The sequence below is a fragment of the Grammomys surdaster genome, unplaced genomic scaffold (assembly GCF_004785775.1).
Source record: "Grammomys surdaster isolate TR1022 unplaced genomic scaffold, NIH_TR_1.0 271, whole genome shotgun sequence".
Classification (NCBI taxonomy): domain Eukaryota; kingdom Metazoa; phylum Chordata; class Mammalia; order Rodentia; family Muridae; genus Grammomys; species Grammomys surdaster.
In genome coordinates, this window is record NW_021604712.1 from 184,091 (window position 1) to 209,273 (window position 25,183).

General features: G+C 38.8%; 1 protein-coding gene across 1 annotated transcript in view; it reads right to left on the reverse strand.

Moving 5' to 3' along the window:
- The window catches only part of Akap13 (A-kinase anchoring protein 13), a 285,672-nt gene that overhangs the window by 179,786 nt on the left and 80,703 nt on the right, over window positions 1–25,183 (reverse strand). Inside the window, exon 3 of the mRNA XM_028776648.1 lies at window positions 778–925. Within this exon, the coding sequence (XP_028632481.1) occupies window positions 778–925 (148 nt within the window). The remainder of the gene's footprint in view (window positions 1–777; window positions 926–25,183) is intronic.

A 25,183-nucleotide genomic window follows, 5' to 3' on the forward strand; every position in this document is an offset into this window, starting at 1 on the left:
ACCCCTACAAGTGTCTTGGCCACTCAGCTAGCTGGGAGTGGACTCACCTAGCCAGTATTTAATATTTAATAAAGCTTGCTTCAAAATTTGGAGGAATACTCCAAATAATGTTGATAGCTTTGTTATTTCTCCTTAAAGAATAATGGTAGAATTGTTCTTTCTCTTTCAGATCTCAGGATTAACAAAAACACTGTGCACCCAGATGCATGCAGATGAGGCATGTATTACTAATTAGGTTTTCTGTCTTGGTTTTGTCACCATGAAACTCAGAATAAAATCTGAAGCATCATCATGATAATCACATCAGAATATACACCTCCCACGGATCTCTCAGTTTTCTCCAACCAACTCTCAACCTCCAATAAATTAGTAGGTTTTACTTGTTTGTTTTTTGTTTTGCTGATCCTGATATCCTTCAATTTATAACATCACTTTATATCTAGTTAGGTTCATATGTGTGTAGAACAAACAAAAGCATTATCAATATACTTAAGGAACTAACAGCTGTTAGGTTAGCACCAAGCTTTGCTCCTTCTATTACTCTATACTAATCAAATGTATATGTGTGGGGTGGGGAGGAGGTCCACAAGAATAAAGAAGCCCATTAGTAATTAGTATATTAGTATAGGTCAGCAATCCCAGCACTCAGGAGGCTGAGGTAAGAAACAGAGTTTCATACCCTGCCTTAGCTATTTGCTGCAAAACCTGGCCTCAAAATAAAAAGCAAAGTAACAAATAACTAATGAAGGCTAGAAAAGACACCATTCAGATACTTACCAGGAGCAATTGTCTCCAACGTATCAGAACTGACTTTCCGGGTACTTGTGCAGTGATAGAGGGTAGAGCCAGAAAATATCAAGTAAAAAATAGCATCATCTTCAACTTTGTCCTCTTCAGCAAGCAGTACTGTAACAACACAATCGCCCTGGAAAAGAGTCCACAAGTCTGCATTAGTAAGGTTCCTGGTGGAAGCCTGCTAAATTCCACAGCTCATTAATTACTACTATCTATCCACTTCCCAACAAGGTGAGGGTATAGAGATCTGCCCTGAAATGGTAGTGTGCACTCGCAGTCTACCTCCAAATATTTCTTTAGATCCATCCAACTTAACTTTCTTTGACTTGTGTAAATGGAAGCAACCCTTCTGCCTTTAGAGTTGCTGTATGAAACTCAGGAACAAAGTGGACCTTCCATCTCTTTAAATAGAAGAATTGCCTGTGCCTTTCGACCATCTGACATCCCTGTTCTCTTCCTTTACTCGGCCTTCCAGGAAGCCTTTAAAATGAGGTAAGTGTCATGTCAGTAACTATGCAAACACCTTTGCAACTATTTATGATGAAAAAGATAGTGTACTTTATCAGTTTTTATAATTTGGCTTATTTTTTAAAAAATCTAAAGCTTGTAGTTAAATATAGTCTGTGACATACAGCCCTAATTACCATTCTTTCAATTATAAACATAATTTGTGTTATAATCATAACCTTACAACAGGAAAAGCAACTTTTAACATATCAAAGTTTAGGGTACTGAGATTTAATATTCTTCAGATCTTAGTAATGAAGTATAGAAACAGCAATTTAGTAAGAAAAAACTGGACACTTTAACATAAAATTGAGGAAAGAATTATCTTTGTCTTTTTCATTTTAATCAACAATAAGATATGTAAGGGAATCATGCCACCCTGTGGCCACATTATTAAACCTAGAACCAGTGAAACAGAAGGCAGCATTTTGCTATATGTTGAAAATTTAAAATTATATCATCAAATCTAAGATTAAGTTTAATAAATGTTAAGAGCACGTTGACTTTATAGACTGAGTTCAAAGTATTTCCTGGAGTGTAAATGTCGCTTTTATTGTATAACCAGTGCTCAAGTCCACCAAATGCTACACATGAGTCAGAATGAACCGTAACTCCAAATAAGCCATAACTTATTTGGTTATAACTGGAGCACTCCAAAGCACCATAACACAGAGATATCACAGTCAGAAATGAATTATCATTAGTTTTGATCACTACTCCAAACTATAGTTTGATCTTATATACACGCCTTTCCCTGGAAATGACAGTAAAAGGATTAAAGCAGTGAAATGGCATCCTTTAGTAGGATGCAATCAGCTTAAATGTCTGAGGCACAATGAGAACAGTACATTTTCTATAGGTACCGAAGACACCTCGTATCCTACAAATAAAAACACAAGTTTTACTCTTTCCTTCATGTGTTGGAAACTAAAACCCATGGCCCACACCCTCTGTCTCTAGCTTGTTTTGTTAAACAGTAACTCCAGGGCACAGTTGTGCCCGTTCATTCACACTTAACATTCTGTCACTTTTACTTACCACCTACACCTTTATAAGAGAGGAAGTCTACTCCAATTTCTTGAAATTTGTTCACTTAGCTTTTCAGAACCATGATTTTCTCTCACGTGAAGAGAATCTTCTTGCTGAGGTACTATCTGTGCCCATACTAGTTAATTTGGGGCTTCCTTTCAACAAAGGCAAGAGATGGCTGACATAAGCAACTGACATCCTTTTAACAAAGCTTTAATATAAAATTAACTAAGTTCTGGATCGCTTTCATACCTTTAACATTTTTTTTAAAGCTAAGTCACATAACCTTATACTTAAGAGAAGAGAACAAAGCTTTATTCACCTCAAGGCAATTCCAAAGCTAAATTCCAAAGGCACTTGGAACTAAACACAGAGAGCAAACACTCCACATTTCACAGGTGCAAATAACTCCTATTTTATGGTGGTTCACAAGTAACCTAGTGTTACTGGAAACATCTTTGAAAGATTAAGCAAGTGGGGTTGTAGGAGAAGTCTCAGATTTCTGTAAGAACTTTTATCCAGGTGACTAGTTGTTCTCTCTATGAGAGAAGCTCTGATTGATTACTCTGTTGTTCAAACCTAGGTCCAACGCACAGAATACACAGATTAAAGAGTCTGGTTGCACAGCTATCAAGTCTGCCACACTACTAACTACACAGATGAGCTGAATAACAAAAGTAATGGTCAAGGTATTCTCAATTATTATTTTCATCAGACTCAATGACAAGAAAAGATTGCATCTATGTCATCAGTCTCCAGCAACATAACCCTAAGAAAGACAGTGCTGCTCTTACAAAGACAAAAATTTCTCTCTCTTCATTAATGAGAAGTGTATCCTTGAGCTTGATCATTTTTAGGGTCATAATTTCACAATAACTACGAGAAAGGCAGTCTATATAAGCATAGATGATCTCCCAAATAAAAATGTATAGTGATTAAAAAAAAATGTTGCCCAGAGTAACTGTTTAGTCATCCATAAAAATGGGTTTTTAATATAAGGATTTAAAAAAAATAAAGGATTCTAAATGATGGGAAGTCTCAGTTGCCCACATCCTAAACTTACTTATACAGAACAGTTACTATATTAGTAGCACTGCAAAAATTACACTATGCTTGATATAAAAATTGTTTCAGCTCTGACATCTCTATCAAAACTATACGAATATGTGGGTTTTTTCCCCCAGGACAAAGATTTTCTCTCTACAAGATCTTGGCATAGACTCTCTATTTCACAAGATATTAGTCACCTAGGACCTTTCTTCAATAAGCAGGAATAATCTGGGGGAAGGAATAGAATGGGAAAGAGCTGGCCATTTCAGAAGTGAATTAATTATACCATAGAAGTAGACTGGAGAGTCAGGATGTGGGAAACAGGGCAAATAGAGATACAGGAAAATGAAGTAGGAAATTTTGGGGCAAGAAATGGTAAAAAAGAGAAACTATTGATGTCTTAGATAAGGGTGGCCACACATATTATAAGGTAAGTCTGGTGAGCAGCAAGATAACTATGGCAATAGCTTGGACCAACTTGTATAAACTCATGAGTTAATTTTCTGGGAATTCTACAAGCAACTGATAAGCACAGTCATTATTAGAAGTTAGCCTTACAAACAACTAAGACAGATTAAAAGCAAATATAATACCTAAAAGCCCTGTTTAGCCAAGTCTATATTGTACTATATTATCTTGAGATTTATATTATGGTGTGCATATGGAAGAAAATCTACATAATAGTGTGCTACTAACATTTTTTTTTCCAGGATTCATTGCTTGCCAATTCAACATCAGTAAAAAAGGTATGGATAGCTTTAAATCAATCCTTAGGGGAGAAATTATGTTACTAAAATCGCCAAATATTACAAAATCAGGGCTGTCTTTTCCTGCTGCTGTGATAAAATATTTATGATTAAAGTAACTTAAGGGAAGGAGGGCTTATTTAGCTCAGTTCCAGGTTACAGTCCACCACTGGAGAGAAGTCACAGAGGCAGGAACTTGAAGCAGCAGGTTACATTCCATCAAACAAAAGCAAATGAATGTCTAAGTACTACTGCTCAGTTCACTTCCTTCTTTTAAGTCAGGGAATGGTGTCACACACAGTCTTGCCAGCATAATTCATGTAATCAAGATAATCTCCACAAGTAAGGCTTTTCTCCCAAGTTAATTCTAAATTCTTTCAAGTTGACAATTAACAGTAACCATTATGAGAGCTTTTTATTCCCTTTAGAAGCAACAAATTGCTTTCAACTGGTCAGCAAAAGGCAGGAAAGTGAATGATTTTCACAACAGGCCCAGTTAAGGCATAGCACTTCTATCTGTTTTAACTTGGCAGTATGTTACTTAAATACCCTGAGCGATAAAAGAGGACAGCAATTCTGTTTATCTCATGAGATTACTGAAGGAATCAAATGGCTGATTAAAAAAGAAATAATACAAAAGCACCTGCAGCAACTGCATGAGCCACAGTCATTTTCAACAGCACCAGCATAAAACATGGAGCTTAACTAGTCAAGAAATCTGAAAAGCTCCCAAAACAAAGAAAACCTTTTGGGTCTGTCATTGTGGTGGTGTGAATGGCATGTCCTCCACAGTCTCAGATACTGAATGCTCAGTCCCCAGTTGGTGGTATTGTCTGAGGAGGTTTAGGAAGACTGACCTTGATGGAGGAAAAGTAACTAATACAGTCAGTCACTCAAAATGTTTTGGAAGACGATGGTAGTGCACACCTTTAATGCCAGCATTCAGGAAGGAGAGGCAGGTGGCTCTTTGTTGAGTTTGAGGCCAGCCTGGTCTATAAATCAAGTTCCAGGGAAGCCAGGGTTACACAGAGAAACCTTGTGTCAAAAGACAAATAAACGGGCGGAGGTGGCACACGCCTTTAATCCCAGCACTTGGGAGGCAGAGGCAGGCAGATTTCTGAATTCGAGAGTTCGAGGCTAGCCTCGTCTACAGAGTGAGTTCCAGGACAGCCAGGACTACACAGAGAAACCCTGTCTCGAAAAAACCAAACCAAACCAAACAAAACAAAACAAATAAACAAAACAAACAAACAACAAACAAACAAAAAAACTTTGGATGTGGGAGCATTTGAGATTTCAAACTTTTATATTTGGGGTGTTTAACAAATCAAATCTATTCTCTGCAAATATTCTAAATCTCAAAAATAAATTCAAGTTCCAAAAACTTCTAGTCTAAAGTACTTATGAGACAATTATGTAACCAGTATCACATAGCAGAATGTAAACTCCATCAAATCCTTTTATTCAGTGATATCATTTCTGTCTATAATACAAGTATAAAGTATCTAGTGTCTAGCAATATATACATATTGGGAAAAGCCACCAAAACTTGAGAACAGTTCTTCCTAGAGAGTAACAAGGCACTTTTAATGAGCTTTTCATATTTCTGAATTTGGGGCATATATAAATGGGCATACATTCCAGATGTATGTGTTTATGTGTGTGGGTCTATGCATGTAGAAGCAACTATATTCACTGAGGCAGGGTCTATCACTGAAATCCATTTGGCTAGTCGAGCTAGCCATCTTGCAGCAGGAAGCCTCAGTCCCTGGCTCTGAATACTAGGATTACAGGCAGGCTGACATAGCAAACCAGCTTTTGTCTGGGTCCTAGGGATCCAAATCTCAGCCCTCACACTCAGATGGCACACTTTATTCATCGAAGCAACTCTCTGGATCATCTTTCCACATTTTGATAAGACAACATGGAGTCTGCTGTGGCAGTTTGCCTTTTTAATTGGCATGCAAGGTTAACAGGGTTTGTTATCACATTTTCACGCACAATTTGCTTTTGTTGTTCTTCTCTCATCTCCCCAAGCCTTCCAAAAATCTTCAGAAAAACATTTTTGAAACCTACTATTATTATTCTACTAAGGAACACAGCAATTAAATGGCTCCTAGTAACATGCTGCTGTACCCACAGCTCAGTCCTTTGTTCAATCCACATCAGAGAAGCTTTTTCTTACAGTAGATGTGAATTACCACAGACTCACAACTGGACAGTCTGAAAAGAGTGACACTCAGTCCTCTACATGATGTCTTCATCAAACCCCTTCACTCAAGGTCCAAGGATCTAAGTGAAGAGAAGGCAGACAGATTCTAAGAGATGATGGATGACTCCAAGGAAACAGCATGTTCCAGACACAGAAGGATTGATGCAAGTATGAGCTCATGAAGACTGTGGCAGCACACATAAGGTCTGCACGGGTTCAAGCTGGACAAGATGCCAGTACTGAAAGGAAGAAGTAGACTTTGGGTCCCAATCCTAATCAAGAAGCTGTCTGCACCTGACACCCACTGGCTAAGAGAAAAATCAGTTTTTTTCTCCAACCCATTCTCATCGGGTATATCAATCACACTTCAGCATTGACTCTACTCGAGGTGTAGTTGGTCAACAGAAAATGAACTCAGTGGTATTTTTGTGTACTGTTGTAACATTTTTTTGTCTTATTGATTTTTTTTTTGCTTGTTTGTTTTTATTTTCACTTTTGTGAGAGTTTCATTTCTTGGCTTTTTTTGTTTTCTTGTGTTTTTTGGTGGTGGTTGAAAGAGAGTAAAGTTGAGTGGGTAAGGAGGTGGGTGGGAAGGATCTGGGGAATGGAAAAACACCATCAAAATATATTGTATGGGAAAAAATATTGAGACAGGGTTTCTCTGTATAGCCCTGGCCATCCTAGAACTCACTCTGTAGTTCAGACTGGTCTTGAACTCAGAGATCCACCTGTCTTTGCCTCTCAAGCTGAAATTAAAGGTACATGCCCACGAGAAAAAAAAGTTTTTAAAAAAAAGGGAGAGAGAGAACAAGTTGAGTGGATAGAGGGTGGGGGTGAATCTGGGAGGAGTTGGGGAGGAAAGTGTGTTCAAAATAGGTTATATAAAATCCTCAAAGAATTAATAAAGGTATTTTAAAAAAAGACTTCCCGGCTATATACAATGCATGATCCCGGACTGAATGATGTTTTGTAATTAGGACAACAGGCAAAACCTGAATGAGATTTACACAGTTAATGCTGTATCAGTGTTCAAATTCTGGGGTTTTTCTAATTATGCTGTGATTATATGACAGTTCCTTGCTTCTAGCAAATACATAATGAAATATTAAAGATAAAAGAGCATAATGACTACAACATATCTTTAAATGTTTCAGAAAAATATAGTGGTGATGGTGGGGCTACAGAGATGGCTGAGAGGTGAAGAGCATGGGCTGCTCTGGCAGGAGGACCACAGTTCTATCTCTAGCACTCAGGCCAGCAGCTCAGTGATCCCTAACTCCAGCTCCAGGGATAATCTTTGCCCTCTGCCCTCTGCAGGTACCTCTACTCACATGACCATACCCACAGACATACAGACACACATACACATAATTTTAAAATAAAACTTTAAAAAAGTATATGGTGAGAGCATGGTATGCCATGATAACAAGAATAAACTTGAATTTAAGGTATATGAGATTTTTTTTTAGAAATCAATTTCCCAAAATGAGGTTTAATCCCACCACAGTACAAGGAAAAGTGAAACCAAGGAAGTTGGTAATACTAAGTAAACCTGAGCACTGCTCCATAGCCTTGTCTTTCTGTGTGATGGAAGAGAAGGGAAGAGATAGATCTACCTTGTTTATACAACTTGAGTATACAACCATGTTTGCGCCTCTGCTTTAAACACACAACTGTTATCATTTTGCAAATCATTTCCTAAAGCAAGCAAAACTTGATGGCCTGATACAACTTCCTCATAGGCAACAATGCCTTTTTCCTTAGAAACTCAACTCAGTGTTCAATGTCACTAAAACTTTCACAACAAAGAAATACCCTGTGACACTCGTAAAGTCAGAGCAGACTATAGTCGTTAGTAGTACCATTCTTCAGTAAAAGAAACAATAGGCAGTGCCAGGCCTGGATCAGTGTCTGTTAGATGAATCTAGAACACTCTCTTTTGGTAGAAAATAGGGAGAGAGACAGGGAGGAAGTCAGAATGTTAGAAAGGCCTGCTTTAAGTACACAAAGATCAGACCATAGTAGCTCCTTCCAGACAAATATGAGACTATTTCAAAAAAACAAATAATAAGCTAAACAATTTTTTAAAATGAGAAGTACCACCCTAAGTAAACCCATCACTCTGGTTTGAGAGTTTTTAGTAGTAGTAGTATTAATTTGATCACTTTAAAAATTATTTCTAAATAAAAGGATTAAAAACATTGTAATGCTCAAAAGACTCTAAAGAAATAAAGGAATGACTCTAAAGAAATAAAGGACAGAGGACAAAGAATCTGCCAATGTAGATGTATACAGATCTTCATCACTAACTGCCAACTCTGTAAGGTCCACTTAAAACTAGGCCCTGAGCTCAGACCATGCAGCTTATCTTACTTGTCTTCACACAACTGTCCCTTACTTGGGTATATAGATAAGTAGATAATATACCACAGCATCTTCCACACCAAATTTGTTTCTTGAACAGTTACTATCATTTGAGTGTGTGGAAGATGAGCTAACACCTACTGCTGTCACTTTCTGAGTCCCTGCTGCAGCTTGGAGCTGAACTACGTGCAATGCAATACTACTGAGTATTCCTATTCCCAGTTTAGTGATAAGAAAAGTATTTACTTATTTATTTTACGTGTGTGTCTAAGTATATGTATGTACACCATGTGTATGTATGTACACCATATGTATGCAGGAGTCTGAAGAAGTCAGAAAGGGCTTCAGATCCTCTGAAACTGAAGTTACAGGTGCTATGAACCATCAAGTGGTGCTACAAACCAAACCTAAATCCTCTGCAAGAGCAGTAAAGCACTCTCAACTGCTGAATCATCCCTCCAGTCCTAATAAGGCCCAGAGAATGCTTACTTTAATGTCTTATCTGAGAACAAAATTAGAATGGGTCAAAATTCAAATTCAAGCACAATTCCCAAACTTTTATTTTTCCACTATTTTAATCCTGAAGTAAAGGCCAAAAACACAGACGGAAAGAAAATTGGTGTGTGTAAATGGGTATTAATTATCAATAGAAGAAATACATATGAAATAGCAAACTTTCAATAAACATCAAAAGAGATGTTTAAAATGAACAGAGAGGTTCTCTCAAAATATTTCCTATTTCTCTTTAACAATCTGTTTTTAATAATACTAGTAGTTGGTAAGAATAAAAGTCTTTTGAAGACAATATAATCTAGACAAGATATAATTGTTAGTCTTACTAATTAATTATTAAAGCTAGTTTATATAAAGTTAAGACTCTTGCCAGTTGTTGTGGCACACCCCTTTAAATTACAGTACTCAGTGAGGCTGATGACTATGTAAGGACTCAAGTTCAGTTCCCAGCATCCCTGTCCAGCAGTTTGCAACCACCTGTAATTCCAGATCCAGGGAGATCTGGCACTGCTGACTTCCAGGACAGCAGGACTCATATTCATATACCCTCACAAAAGAACAAATAATTAAAAAGACTTAAAACAATCTGTTTCCTAAACATTTCCTTTGATGTATCTTACTTTATTTAAAATATTTGCTGCTAGTACAAATTCTCAGTCTAGGTCTACCTAGTAAGTTAACTAGTAAAAGTTTATTTTGTAATCTGACAGAAAAGTGTTCATTATTTTCCCTTTCATTCTGTTCTCATTACTACAATCTTAATAATTTTCTACTACATTAATTGTTTTCTGTGCTATATAGGGGCAGGGAACACACACTCACTCTGGTGGATGTGGAGACAGGCTCTCCTTCAGTTTACCATGTGGGGTTGTGGGATCAAACTCGGGTCATTAGACTTGGTGGTAGGGGCTTTTACCTGCTAGGCCATTTTGCCTAACCTTTATTACCACAATCCTCATTCATTCTTCTTAAACATTAATTACTGAAAATTGAATCTATACATTTATACATTATATCACACACACACACACACACACACACTCACCTTCTGCTACTAAGCAATACAAAAATCATTAAGTTACTTAGTACCTGGCTTCTGCACTCCAGGAACAGTGACAGACATGCATCTCAGTAAGTAACATACACATCATCTTTCTACATGTTGAGATGAATGCTCACGTGCTAGCTACATAGAGGACTGTGACCAGGAGAGCTTCTGTAGAAATTCCTATGGCCCATGATGCCCAGACTCAAGGCAGATCATTTAAGGCAGACACACAACCCCAGAAGATATCATTCCAACACAGCTGAGTAACAGGAAGCACTAGGTTGCATTTGCACTCAACAGCTCTTTAATGTGGCTGGCCTATAGCAAGTCAGTCCTCAATAGTTGTTGAGCCAAACCCAAAATATTTCATATTTTAAAAAGGAACCTTAAAATGCTGCACGTAAGCACACTAAGTCGTATCCTTTCTTCTCATAACAGACACGGGAGAACATGTGAGCGAATGAGCCTGAGGCTATAAAGACAATTCTTGTTCCTTGTGGGCTCATAGTCTCTTCCTTCAGAGAGAAAGAAGTTCCATAAAGCTGTACAAAGCTATAGCTGAATAAGAAGCACTGCAGGAAAAGCAGGATCAGGGTCAGGAGCAAAGTAGATAGAAAGGCTTCCCACAGAGTTATCTCAAACAGGTCACTAAGGGGCCAAAGACACAAATTCCGTTGCTTGACTTCAAATTTCTTAATTGTCAAAGGTGACAAGGGAAGAGGTGAAAGAAATTAAAAACTAAATCCAGTTGTACAGGAATCAGCTGTGAGATCTGAGAAGTTGTAAACACTAGCTATGACAGAACTTTTAACATGCCATGTAACAACAACAAACCTGAAATAAACTTTACATCTTCATGAGCTATTCCTTATATTGAAAGTTATCCCAAAAAATAATACCACAAAATTTAATTATGGGACCCAAATTATGGGAAAGAGGAAGAACATATGTGCCCCCACACAAGGCCTTCCACCCCACAGTACCATTTCTTAAATGCCAGAAGCTCCTCAGCATGGTATTTGCTACCACACAGGATGCTCAAGTATGAGATGCTGGCTCTTGAGTAACACAACTTGAAATTGACTTTATCAACAAAATCAACTCATTACATAATGACTGCCAGTCGATCATGTGACATTACAAACTACTCACAATATGCATAGAAGGAGCTTAAGGCAGTCAAATGCAACCAGATCATAAAATGTAACCTTAAAGGGAAAATTCTCTTGGGGAGTGGGGGGGAGAACTAATAAAAAAAAAAGGAGGCTGCAATGTGCATGAAGCAGGGGTGAGAAACATTTTCATACAAAGTGTGCCAATAGTGGTGAGAGAACATTCCTCTGAAAAGTCACATTTACACTAACTCTTGATGGCATCAGGTCAGAGAAGAGAACATGACAAGTGGAAGGTAAGCACAAACTTAGCATCAACAAGGAACAAAGTTCAGTCAGGAGACACAAACGTCCACTGATAGGAGGCAACACAACTTTGGAGTGCTTATATGGGGGATTTGTTTGTTTTACATGTGGTGTTTAACCACTAGGAGGAGGGCCAAGTAACTCAGTAACAGGATTCACATTTTAAAAAAATTACAGTTCCTATGTGAGGGAAATACTACTGGACAGAAATTACAGAAAGAGGAAAGTTACTTGGGAGGCTGTGGATTCCTGCTCCCCCAGGCACACACACTTCCTTCCCATCTTTAAAAGAGACCTGATCCAAGTGCTGAGGAAGAGAAGCTGTTCTCAATTCCTCCAGCTCATTCCTACTTGGCACGCTCTGAGTGCAACCTGCTCCAGTCCACCCTTGAAAATACCAAGTGAAAAAGTAACATGCCACAGAGGGAGGAGCCTCCAGTCCCAGACAGGTGGGCCAATCTCTCCTCCTAGAAACTGTGGCCCACAGTCCTGCTACTTACTGCTTCTTGGGCAAGTCTTTAAAGAGCTGTGTCCATGGCCTCCCCTACAGTCAATGTCACCTGTCCTCAGAAGTAGTGAAGTCTGAATCAGGGAGCAAGGGTGAAGGGCAAGGAAGCAAGTACCACTGCCACCACACCGGCCAGTTGCTGCTGTATGTATGGGTAGACATCTGTTCCCCAGAAGCAGGCTGAGACCTGTTACAGAGGTTTGCACTATAAGCCACAATACCCCCTACCCCCTTAGCCTTTGGGTGGAATCCATGCCAACTCAGAAAGAATGGAGTCTGAACTATGTACGGCAAAAGGAAGTTGAACTCAAGAAAGGGGTAAACCTTTTCTTTTCTATCATACAACACCATAAAACAAGTTTCTGTTTTAATGCCAGGTATTAAGATGACCAGCCTTCCTCTGAGAAGATCAAGGCTACAAAAAAGGTCATAAACAGTCCCTGCCATGCATGGTGATCTCAACTTCAATATAGGGGTAGGAAAATGTTTCCTGTGGACTAGACAGTAAAAACTTCCAGCTTTGTAGAACATACCTGATTACTCTCACAATTACTCAATTCTCTTTTTGAAACAAAGACAGGCTGGCAAATGGCTTATGTGGTAAATCTGGTACTTGTGGGAACCCTGCCCCTTAAACCTCCCAATCTCTACATAGACATTTGTGAGACCCACAGAACCCACAGGTTGGAAGAAGAGAACCTACTCCCACAAACTGTCCTCTAGCTTCCATACTCATAATCCCCCTCAAATAAATTAATAAAATTAAAAAGATACAATCCTGCTTCAACAACATTTTGTTTCAGAAAACAGATGGTAGGCAGTGATTTACAGGGTATACGTCTGTAAACTGCTTGTCTAAAAGCCTTTTGGGAGGAAATGTGATGTGGTCTCAGCACTGTAGCATAGGTTAGGTAAGAACTCTACTGCGCCAGCCAAACTCCTGTATTTGCTTACTTAGACGAAACCATGCTATGTGTTCTTCAGAATGGACAGACAGAAAAGTCTGCATATATTTTAGTGAAGTTCACACTACCTTGCCCCTGGCCAAAGACAATCAGAAACACATGAAGAATTAATTCCTGACAAAGTAGGAGACACTCAGGTAAACAGAAATATAACCGAAACAGAAGCTATAATCTGAGCAAAATAGAAAGAAAAGGAAACAAATAAGCCACCTATAGAATAGAAATATTTATAAAGAAAGCAAAACAGCCTGAATCTATAAATGGGGGGCACAAGCAAGAACTGAATAGACAAAGGATACATCCATTCAAAGGACTTGAAAGGATGTATACAAAGGCACAAAGTTAATAAGATGGCACAGTCATGGAGCAATATGCCATGGCTTGAGGATCAGGAATGCATTATCCAGGACCACAGTTCCCAGTCCGTTGTAGACTAGACAAGGGCAGTCATGTAAAGGCTACATCATCTGCCCCACGGAAGTCTATGCATGGCTGGAAAGGGTCACATCATGCACACTAATGATCTTTATCCTTCAAGAGTGTGTGGATGAGTAAGAGCTCCCCCACCCTACCTCTTACCTGAATTGCCCTGCTTCACCTCCTCCTGTAACACCTATTATATGACACATATATTTAACTCATTTACAGTATACAGATGTACAGAATTTTTTAGACAGCTTGCTTATCTGAGTTAAGGCATACTTGTTTTATTCAATGCAGCATCAGTGCCTAAAAGTGTGCCAAGTCATTGTAAGTGCTCAGTAATGTTGGCTGGACAAATGAATATCTAACCCTACTCTGCAAATCTCTCTCCCCAATTTATCTTAGGTAAGATAATTGGATGAAAAAAAATCAAAAGATCTAAAATATAATGCTCTGAGGATAAAAAGATTTCAGCTCATTTGAATACATATAAATACAAATTTTAAAAAAAGACTTCAGCTCATGTCCATAAAATGACAATTAAAAGGAATCAAGACTCAGAAACACTCCTGGTAAGAAAACATAATAGGATTACCCCTGTCCTTAGTACCAACTCTATTAGACAGAAAATGCTCAGACACATTCCAAGAGCCTTGGGTAAAGCCTACTCCCAACTAGCAAGCAAAGCCCTCACCTTTACTTAAAAGCTCCTCAAACAACATAAACAGAAATCAACTGAGGAATTCACTGAATTTACTCCCAACTAGGTCATTGCCAGTACAGGCTTGGATTGATATCACTGGTAGAAAATATTATACAGTTTCTTTGATGTTTCTATTTTGCCAGATAATGACAATGGCCAATCAAATCCACTTAGCAATCTTCTTCTTTTAACATATTCATGAATATTCTAGTTAACAGTATCCCTCTCCTCAATGTAAACAGGACTCACCTTACACAGTACTACTAATAATGAAGTTCCTGCTGTCTTTCAGCTTCATAACTCTCCATCACCAATATGGAAGCAAATTCTTAGCCATTTGCAGGTTTCACTTCTTTGGTCTATTAGACAAGACCAGTAGATGGCGCCCAATAAATCTGTTTGTTTCTCCCAAACAAGAATTTTGAGGAAATAAAATACAAGCCATTTTGAAAAACATTTAATGTACGTAAGTGTCCCCTAAGAGACCAGCATTCCTAAAGTTCTCATCTTCCAATTCTGTCTGATGCTGTACACAGCTCACTTTAGTTTGTTCTTGCTAAAAAGCCTAGCTAAACTGGATGGAGGGCCCTGGATTTAAACCTCTGGGGCACCCAAGCTATCCTGAGCAGTCTGCTATCCCAGAAGACCTCTACTCTCCTGCCACCTCTCTGCTCACCTTTATCAGTACTGTGGATCCTGAACCACATACAAGTTAGCTTACCTTCCCCCACCCATCTTCTCAGCTTGCTGAGTCCACTGGGCAACCAACCCTAGCTGCTCTGAGCCGTCTGCTATCCCAAGGAGGACCTCCACCCTCCCGCCACCTCTCCATCCACCTTCATCAGACCTGTCTTTCTGTTTTTAAAGCAGCGTCTCTCTTTCTTAGGACTGTTTCTTAACTATGTGGAACTGCTACAACAATTAGGTCAACATGTAAAGAGACAGTCTCTTCTCCCTTTTGAAACAGGATCAGGTATTTTGCTTATAGTGTAGAAAACAAAGCTTTTGTTGTTGCTGTTTATTAATTTTCATTTAGGAAAGCTCACAGTTGGTAGGTAACATCAGCCTTCCTTGGCTCTCCATTCCTCTCCTCTTCCCCTCCGTAGGAACAAGCTACTTAAGCTATGCTCTTCCTACTCTGCTGCAGATAGAAGGGGGCAGACTGGCCTGAGTACTGAACTCACCCAGCTCTCAGTTATTTACTATCACACTTGGTTATGGATTAACCTTCTTTCTCTTCCTTCTCCAAAGTCATCAATGCAGACAATTCAGCAAGCTTCTAAACTACTCCTCCACATACTAGAAGGCACGGAAGACTCTCCAAAAATCCGATCAGGCACCCAATGATGTCAGAGTAGATATTTACTGCTAACCTTGTGTGGGTTGGCAGAGACCTGGTTTGCTTCTAACTCTGCCCCTTACTAGCTTCATGATCCACAAAGTGACACAGGTGCTCTGACACTGTTCCCCCCTCTTTAATACAGAGTAGTCATTTCATGAAGCTATTAGAATTACATAAGAAAATTGAGTAAGGAATACAGCATACTGTGTAAGTACTAGCAGGTGTCAAATAATCAGAGATAGATACGATTACAACTACAATATACTTTTTCTGCTACTCCCTTCTGCATGTGTATATGCACATGTGTGCATGGACATTCACACACCCCTAAATATATCACAACTGAAAAAAGAGCAGTATTCTCAACTATACTATCCAGAAAAACTATGGTTTTCGATGTCTTCAAACATCTGTCTCTCTCTCCTAGTCAAGAAATAAAAAGTTAATTCTGAGTAAGATACAGACAATGTTTAATCATGCCCATAGATGTGGCAAGAATAAGGAATGTCACTGAGGCTCAGAAAACAGATTCTGTACGGGAAAGATAAATACCTGCAGACCTAGCTTCTTAGGTTTGCTCCTTGGATTTGCTTAACATAAGGATGAACTCTGACATCAGCTAAACCTCAAAATAGAATTTTGGTATACCAGAGATGTCTCATAATTCTCTGTTCATTAAGAGTAGGTTAAGTTCATTCCTGATCTTTAAACTAATGCAAGATAACAAAATTGGTAGAAAATGAGCCCACATCCAGACTGGTGTGTCTCATGAACCAAAAAAGGAATGTACCATTGCCCGAGCAGTAAGATAAAACTCACATTTCCTTCTGTGGACAAAACAAAGAGAGACAGCTGAGAATTCCACCCCAGCTGCCAGATGCTCTGTATATCACATGGGGTCAGCAGTTAATCCAAACAGAGTTTTGTGAAGGGCTCCAAGGATATACATGAGCCAACAGCTCTTTCTTGGTTTAAAAATGAGTAAACAGAGCCAGGGAGATAGGTTAGCAAGTAAGGGTGTTTTTACCCAAGCCTGCAGACCTGTGCTGGATCCCACTGGCCCACACATTAAGAAAGAGAATTAACTCCTGCAAGTTGGCCTCTGACATCCATGAGCATGTTGTGGCACTTTGTGTGCCCCAATACACACAAATTAAATAAATAAATAAATAAATAAATAAATAAATAAAGGATGAATGAATGAATACATAAATAAATAATTTTTAAGAAAGTGAACAAGGAAGCTGGAGAGATGGCTCAGAGGACTCTTTTTACAGAGGATCTGACTTCAGCACCCATGCTGCACATGCTGCACATGGGTGCACACGGGTGGTTCACATCTGTCACATCTCCAGGTCTAAAGGATCTAATGCCCCCTTGTGGCTTCTTCAGGTACCTGCACTCAGTTGACACAGTCACACAAACACATCAATAAATGTTTTAATTTTTTTTTTTTAAAAAAAGGTCTCATTTTCAAAGTACGTCTCAAAGAAGCAATGGAAAACTTCCATCCTCAAGCAAACACACTGGTAACTTTAAATATAAATCCTACCCCAATTTCTTCCTCCATAAAATGAGAAAACAATTCCTAATTCACTGCTTTGTCAGAGTAGTAGAACAAGATTACTAAGAAAGCACACACAGAGTTCCAAGTAAATAAAAGATACAGGACAGCAGCTTGGCTAAAACTCACATTTATACTCAGTCCGTTTCGCTGTTTAGTTCTCACTAAAGGCTCCACCCCAGGGGTCAAAACAAAGGAACACTCTGTCACTTGCTCCAGAGCACGAAGTTCTCCTGTGTAGTTTCATCTCCTAACTGATCTTCCCTTTGAGGACATAAATCTTAATGTCTTCTTGGGATAATCAAACCTTTCTAACCATTCACATATGGTGCAAAGGCTCTTTTCTGAGGATAACTCAGAATTCCACTAGAGAGCATTTAACTAAAACTCCCGTGACTATTTTGTGCAAGACGCTGAGATTAAAGCACAAATAAGAATGGAAGCAATAAAAACAATTTTTAAGTGCTGTCCTCAACGCTTACAAAGTGTCCAACAGAGTAAATGGGGAAAATATATATACAAAACTGCATCTGAAGTGTTTACAGTGTTCTCTGCAGCATAGCTGAGACAAGACAGTCATAACAGATTCCACAAACGGGTGAAGCATAGGCAGAGCACCAGAGACAAATGGCAGGAAATCAATCCCGAAGGCTAAATGGTTTGGTGGTGGGAGTGTGTGTGTCTGGGGACAGGAGAAGGTGATGGTGTTTCAAAGCAACAAACAGTATATTTGGAACTGATATATTACCTAGCATTCCACCAACTCATAGTAGGGATTCTTAAAAATGCTAATGTCAAAATACTGCTTGCATTTATGCTGCATAGTTTCTATAGGCAGACTACAGGCAGATTAAAAAAAAAAAAGATCCTATGGGAATCAGGTCCATTTGCATCATGATCCATACTGCTTCCACTACAAAGCAGATGTGGCTTTTGTTATCTACATCCACACAAGGAACCTGTGAAAAATTCAAAATGACATAAAAAAACAAACAAACAAAACAAAACAAAAACCCTAAAAGTCCTGTGAAACAAAACATGAACTGCTAGCTCCAGTAATGAAGCAGCCCTCTGAGAGTCACCATTACCAGTCATGTGATGTAACTGATGCTATCTATATTCAATAGTATGCACCATAACAGTGACTTCAAAAATCTATCAACAATTTACTCAGAAAGCTATCCTTAAAGAGATGTGAGGCACTTGTCCTTTTGAAATAACAATCTACATAACCATTTTTTGTTTATATTTGATGGGTTGCTTTATCAGCCATGTTGCAAGACATTAACCAACCCAAACTGGTCTGATTTAATTCATCAAGGGCTTTTAAAATTAACCTTTTTGTCCAGTTGGTTCATGACTAGATTTTAGCATGATTACAGGATTCTGGTTTGCTAGCCTCAAGCCTAGCATTCTACATGTCTGAAATGGGGTATTCTAGAAGCTATCCTTCCTGACGGCCCTCATCAATTCTGCGGTATCTCCTCCTGCTGCCTGTCTGAACTTCACTATGAATGCAATGCATCTGGTCCTTGAACAAGCTACTGCTTGTACTACTTTACCAGTCATGTATTTGAGCCTCTGTCTGCCAATCAAAGAATTCAGTCTTCTAAGACCAAAGTTCCCATTCTTGTAACAAGTACTTCATAATGCCCATTTTAAGTGAATTAAGCATACAGAACATTGCATTTTAATTTTCAGTGACCATCAAGACTCCTCTTCAAATGCTAAATGAAAAATTTTACTCCCCTCATTGTTATTTGAAAACTTAGGAAACACAAAGCTATTATAAAATGTATCCTTTAAATAGTCACCAAAAAGCACCTTTGCTAGATCTAAAAATGCCAAGAAAATAAAATGTAAAGATCAAACCACTGGCAACTGATTAAAAAGTCCAACAGATGGGATGCAAACAACATTTGCCTTTATAAAACCATACCATGGACAACAGTTATTTCCTTGTATCTTCTGAAACTATTCACCAAGTACTGTTATTTAAATTATCAGATATGGATAGACAGTGTACCAACCAGGGAAATATTGAAGGAAGGCCTATCAGAAATATACTGTTAAAACAGATGATCCACTTAAGAGGTCAGAATGCTAGCTAATATGGCTCAGAGTAAGAACAAAATATAGCCTAACGGTAAAGTGAGTCACAGATAATTGCAGTTCCTGTGTGGAAACATGTTTCCCAGGAACAGTAGTGAGAGGGGGAAATCACTAACAAACTATTCCTTTTTCCTACCGAGGTCACCGAGAACAGTTAAGTGCAGGTACCCTAAGTTCTGTGGCTCTTCTCAATTTTGTCTTATGCAAACTGCATTTAAAAATATTTTTAAGTGGTTCCTCTTTTTTTTTTTTTTTTAATCAGGTTCCTCTCTCTGAACACAGTACCTGCATAGGCGCTACCAGATGAAGAGTCTAATGGCATTTAGACTGAAATCGGTTCCAATTATCATGAACAAGCACATCAATCCAATGCACAAAGTGCACATTGTTAGGAAACTGAAAACAGATCCAAAGTGGGAAAAAATCCAATGTAGTAGCCCTAGGTCATTCTATCTCAACACCCAGATACAGATCAAATGGATCTGATCTTCTGATTTCCCATCTGCGTATGACTTCTGAGCCTATTTAAAATCTGAAAACAAGTCCACCAAGGTGGTTGGTGGATCTTTTTGAACTCATACTTGGCAGGATGTAAAGTGGAAACATTAGCCAAATCCTATATGCTTACCGTGAAGAGCATATTAGGCAATGCATATTAAATGCAAGCCATAGTACCTTTCCCCAGTTAAAAATGTCATTTGAAAGAGGTTTCCTTTTTTTTTTTTAAAAAGCTGACACAAGTAGCTTGTGGATGAGTCTAATAGAAACAGCTAAAATCACTAGATCCAGTTTTGTGCTGCACAACTTAAATGAGAAAAGGCATCTAGTGCTGGCTATTCTTTTCCTATAATACTTGTCAATTATCAGGATGTTTTCTGTCTCATCTAAGAAGCTATTCATACAAAAAATATTGGTACCAGGGGAAAAGGAGGATAACATAAGAAACCCTATTTGTTGGGCTCTGGGAATCTGTTCTGCAATTGAAATGGCTCTTCCCCTTGGAAATGTAATAAGCAGGAGTCTTACTGCAAACCCACGGTAGATAATGACTATTAACCCTTGTACTGCCTTGGAGCCTGTCTTGGAAAGAAGTCCTCTCTTGTGTGTGACTGGTACTTTTAAAGGCATTTACTCTGTCGGAGGGATGCCTCGTGTCTGCAAAAAGTAGATGCATTTGATAGAAACTCTCCCTCTGGCCCCACAGCTGAAAAGTAAACAGGCAGCCTTGGAGGCATAAAAAAGGCAATTTGCAACAGAGAACTATGAGAAATACACCCCTACTTTCTCCTCCTTAAATGTGTTTTTCTGGTCATTTTATCAAATTGCCAACATCCAATATAAACCATCCGCGAGAGTGTTTGGCACAGCAGTCTCTTCTAGAGTTACAGCTAAAAATAGCATTAACTGCAGACGACTCAAAGCCCACTAGAACACTTCAGAAACCAATAAAGAATATTGTCCTAATACAGAAAAAGCACCTGGAAATGCAGAAGCTGCATTCTGAGAAATACCTTAATGATCTAGTGCCTTTGCCTCAGTGGCCCAGGGCTAAAAACTCAGCACCCTTTTAAGGATGCTCTAAGCATGATGAAGTATTTGGCTAATTACTTCCCTAAAATGGCTACTCTACTATGTCAAAATTTACAAAATATGATTTCAGACTATTTCTCCCACCTGTTTTAAATAGAGATGGCAAACTCTTCTACCTTTCTACAGTTCATGAAGACGTCCCAACCAGCACCTCTTTGTTCCACCAAGAACATTCAATGCTCTATTCAAAGACTCCTTTTCCTCCAGTCTTCGAATCGCTACAGTTCTCTTAGTCCATTTATTCTAACTCTTATCCTGCAACTTCTCTTTGCATGTTGTCTTAAAATCGAATTAACCCAATTCTTGTCCCCCTCACAATGAATAAGCTAGTAATCTAGAATTTTGCAACCCGATCAGATCTGGCCACTGTAAAACTACAAGCAATTTCTTCAGTCTCTTTATTGCTCAGTTTGTTCCTTCTTCTAGAAGACACAACTCAACAGATACAGTAATTCCTATGGCTGACCAAACTATTACCCAGGCCTAGACTTTCACACAAAGCCCATTCCACATACAAAGTTAACTATAAAGAATTTACTTGGTATAAAGTACTAAAGATATATTCATATTCATTCTCCACCACAACCTCAAACATAAACTAAGAAATTCATTCCAAGTCTCCTAAGTCTTGACCTCCTGTAGTTACTGTTTCTTTATACCTTAGGCCTAAGAGGCAACAAAGACCCTTTCCTTCTTTTAACATCTAAAAATCTACCTTCATTTTGAGCTGTTCATCTAGGAGGGTGTATTTACTGTTACTGGTTTCCACTTGTTATATCATGTAGTATTTGGCGGCTGAGCAGATAGTAGGGCATAGCTGTTTTATAAACACTAACCTTTCTTTTATGTGCTTGGCTTTCCATTGACTGTGTAACAGCATCCCTCACTCTTTGACCCTTGGGAAGGCCATACTTTTTCTTCATAGCAAGAAGATCAAAGTGCACATGTATGTGCTCATAAAATATTGGCAAGCACTGGGTGTGGTGGCAGCACACGTATAATCCCAGCACTTGAGAGCCAGTGTCAGGGGAATCTCTAAGTTCAAGGCCAGCCAGGCCTACAAACACACACAGATGCACACATGCACACACACAAGTCAAATTTTTATAATCCTATCTGAACCGTTTCTTCACTTGTTCTACGACCACTGCACCCATATTACCTACCTACTGTATCCATATTAGGTATGGTTGTTACAATTCAGTTGGGAAGGACATTTGTTAAGATCCAGATGCAAGAAGATGGAGAGATAGCTCAGCAGTTAAGAGCACATGCTGTTCTTCTAGAGGATGGGTTTGTTTCCTAGTACCCATGTGGTGACTCACAACTATCTATGATTTTAGTTTAAGGAAATCTGACACCTTCTTGGCCTCTATGAGATCAGATAATCATGCTTCACAACCATACATATGGGCAAAATACTCGCATAAAAATTAAAAATAAAAGAATCTGGTATGCCCACAAAGGTAAAGATGAAGTTCTTTTCAAATCTCAAGTAATGTGTTACTTATAATGAGCTCCCTATGACACTAGCATTAGCTGTCTTTCTTATTGTTGTGACCAAACACCACAAAAGAAGCAACTTAAGGGTAGAAGGATCTACTCCAGTGTGGCAGAAATTTCCCTGTCCAAGCTATTTGCAGTGGGAAGCCTGTGATTGGACAGGGAAAAGGGAGGCAGAGCTAAGGGCGGCAGAGAGGTAGATACAAGGAGAATTGCAGGGAAGACAAATATGGAGGCAGACGTGAAACTGTGTGATTTTAGTAGTCTCAGGTAGTTATTCATATTAAAAGGTTAGGAAAATTGGGATAACTTGTCTAAATTGTGTGAGCATCTTGTGTCTTGAGATTTTATTGATGCATAATTCTGTTTGGTTAACTATAAGCTGTAAGAGTTTTGATTTACCGGGTTAATGGGTGTTGTGATATCTAACCTCGAGGATGTCGGTTATAGCATGGGGCTAGCCTAGCACTGTGGAAGCAGCAGGGTTGGCCTAGGGGCCAGGCCAAGAGCCATGGAGGCCGAGGGTGGCGGCAGGCGGAGGCAGCAGCCACGTCAACATCTTGGGGACCCTGGCCGGGAGCCACTGAGACCGCCAGCCGGTGTTGAGCTTAGTTTGGGAACATGTAGGCTGTGCTAGGAGCCAGCTGGACGAATCTTTTCAAATATCTCCTACTACACTCCTGTTCCAAGTTTAAGGAGACAAAGTCCATTGTGAGTGGGAGGGAGCAGCAGTGACTCCACAGCAGTGGGCATATGGGAAAGCTTGCCTGGGGCCTACAAAGATGCTAGACTATCATCCTTAAGGCCTGCACTTCAATGACCCGCTTCCTCCAGCTATGTTCCACCCTATAAAATTCCATAGTTTCTCAAAACATACCATTACCTGGGATCATATGTTCAAACACATGAACCCCTGGCAGACATTTCCCATTCAAAACCAGAAAAAGCCATTTTTAGAGATATACCTTACAGAGAATAAGGGTGCCTCATTTCAGGAAAATCCAATTTGCAAATAGTGCTTCCAAACCAGAGACATCATTAGATAGAGAAAATGAGCAATTTAACCTACCATCTTATGGAGCTTCATTCACTAGCTTAACCAAGCGACCAAAGTTAATTCTCCAATACTTCGGAATGAATGAATGAACTGAATGAACAAATGAATAATGCCAACTGGGACTGGCGGCACACACTTTAATCTCAAGCACAGGGGAGACAAAGGCAAACACATATCTCTGAGTCTCAGGCCACCCTGGTCTACATAGCAAGTTCAGGCCGGCCACAGCTACACAGTAAGACCCTATTTCAAGACAACAACAACAAAAGAAATAAAGTTACCAAAAGAAGGATAATGTTTACTTAGTAATCCTACAAAACCAGAGGAAAAGGTCACAAAAAGCAAAACTGCTACAAAAATAAATGGCTTATGTTTTTTTTTATAAATCTCAGTATGAAAAAAGAACTTTTTCTTGATTAAGAAACTAATGAGATATAACCACATTCTAATACAATATCAAATCTTGAGCTAGGAGGAGAGGGCTACAAAAATTTTAAGATAGTCAAAAAAAATTGGACATAGACTTAATTATCTAAGATCACTACACTGATGTAATTCCCGTATTTGTTTGCTATACTAGGTTAAGAAGGAGAATAGCTTAGTTATGAGGCAATAAATGCAGAAATACATAAGAATGGGATAATTTACTTTTCAAATGGCTGGAAATTACAAATACAATGTAAATGACAGGCAGATGACACTAAAAGTGACAAATAGAAGTTATATCACTTATTTGTAAGCTTAAATTTATTTCAAATGAAATAATTAAAAATGCTAAAATGAAGTAGGTTAAACTTTAGTTAGAAGACAAAAGAATTTATGCAAATGGTGTAAGATTTTTACAGTTAATGGAAGAGCTGTGGGGCTTCCTAATTACTTGGTATACAGAACAAAGAAAGTGCACTATCCTGCCTTTTCCATTCCAGCTCACAACTGTGGTGTGAGATCTAAATGACATAGGTATGCCGTGCCTTTAACTGTTAGCTACTGCCTAAATAAGCCTTTTGTTTTTAAAAGGTGTTATCTTAAAATGTTACCAGTGGCACAAATGAGTGTGTATTACCAATGGTCTTCAAAGAAAGAAGATAATGAAATGATTACACTAAAGTTGTATCAACGACCACTTAGGTTTACAAATGGACTAACAAATTTTAGAAACGCTTTTCCTTTTTGTTTCAGTTATTAATAACTTTCCTGTTGCTCTGATAAAAACACATGACTCAAGAAACTTAAAAGATTTCAGCTCATGGTTTAAGAAGAAATACAATCCATAATGGTAGCAAGACTGTAGAAGCTGCCTAATTTCGTCTATTAAAGAAGCAGAGAGAAATAAATGTCGGTTATGCTTTCTCCTTTCTATTGAGCCTAGGACCAATGCATAGGGATCATATTGTCCACACTCATGCTGGGCCCTTCCTCCTCAGTTAAGCGTCTAATACACACATCTAGAGGCATGTCTCCTAAACCCTGTCAAATCAACAACCAAGATTAATTTGAGGCAACTGAAGGAAGCTGGAGTGGGAGAGGTGGCCCTCCCCAGGGAAGAGCACACCAACTGCTTAACCCTGTGTCAAATGGTCAGCCCTGAAAATACACATACAAGTACCATTATATGATTTAAAAGGTTATATTTAGAAGGAGAGCAGGGAGGAGTATATCGGAGGGTTTAGAGAAACAAACAAGAAGGAAGAAACGTAATTATATTAACTTGAGAGAGAGAGAGAGAGGGAGGGA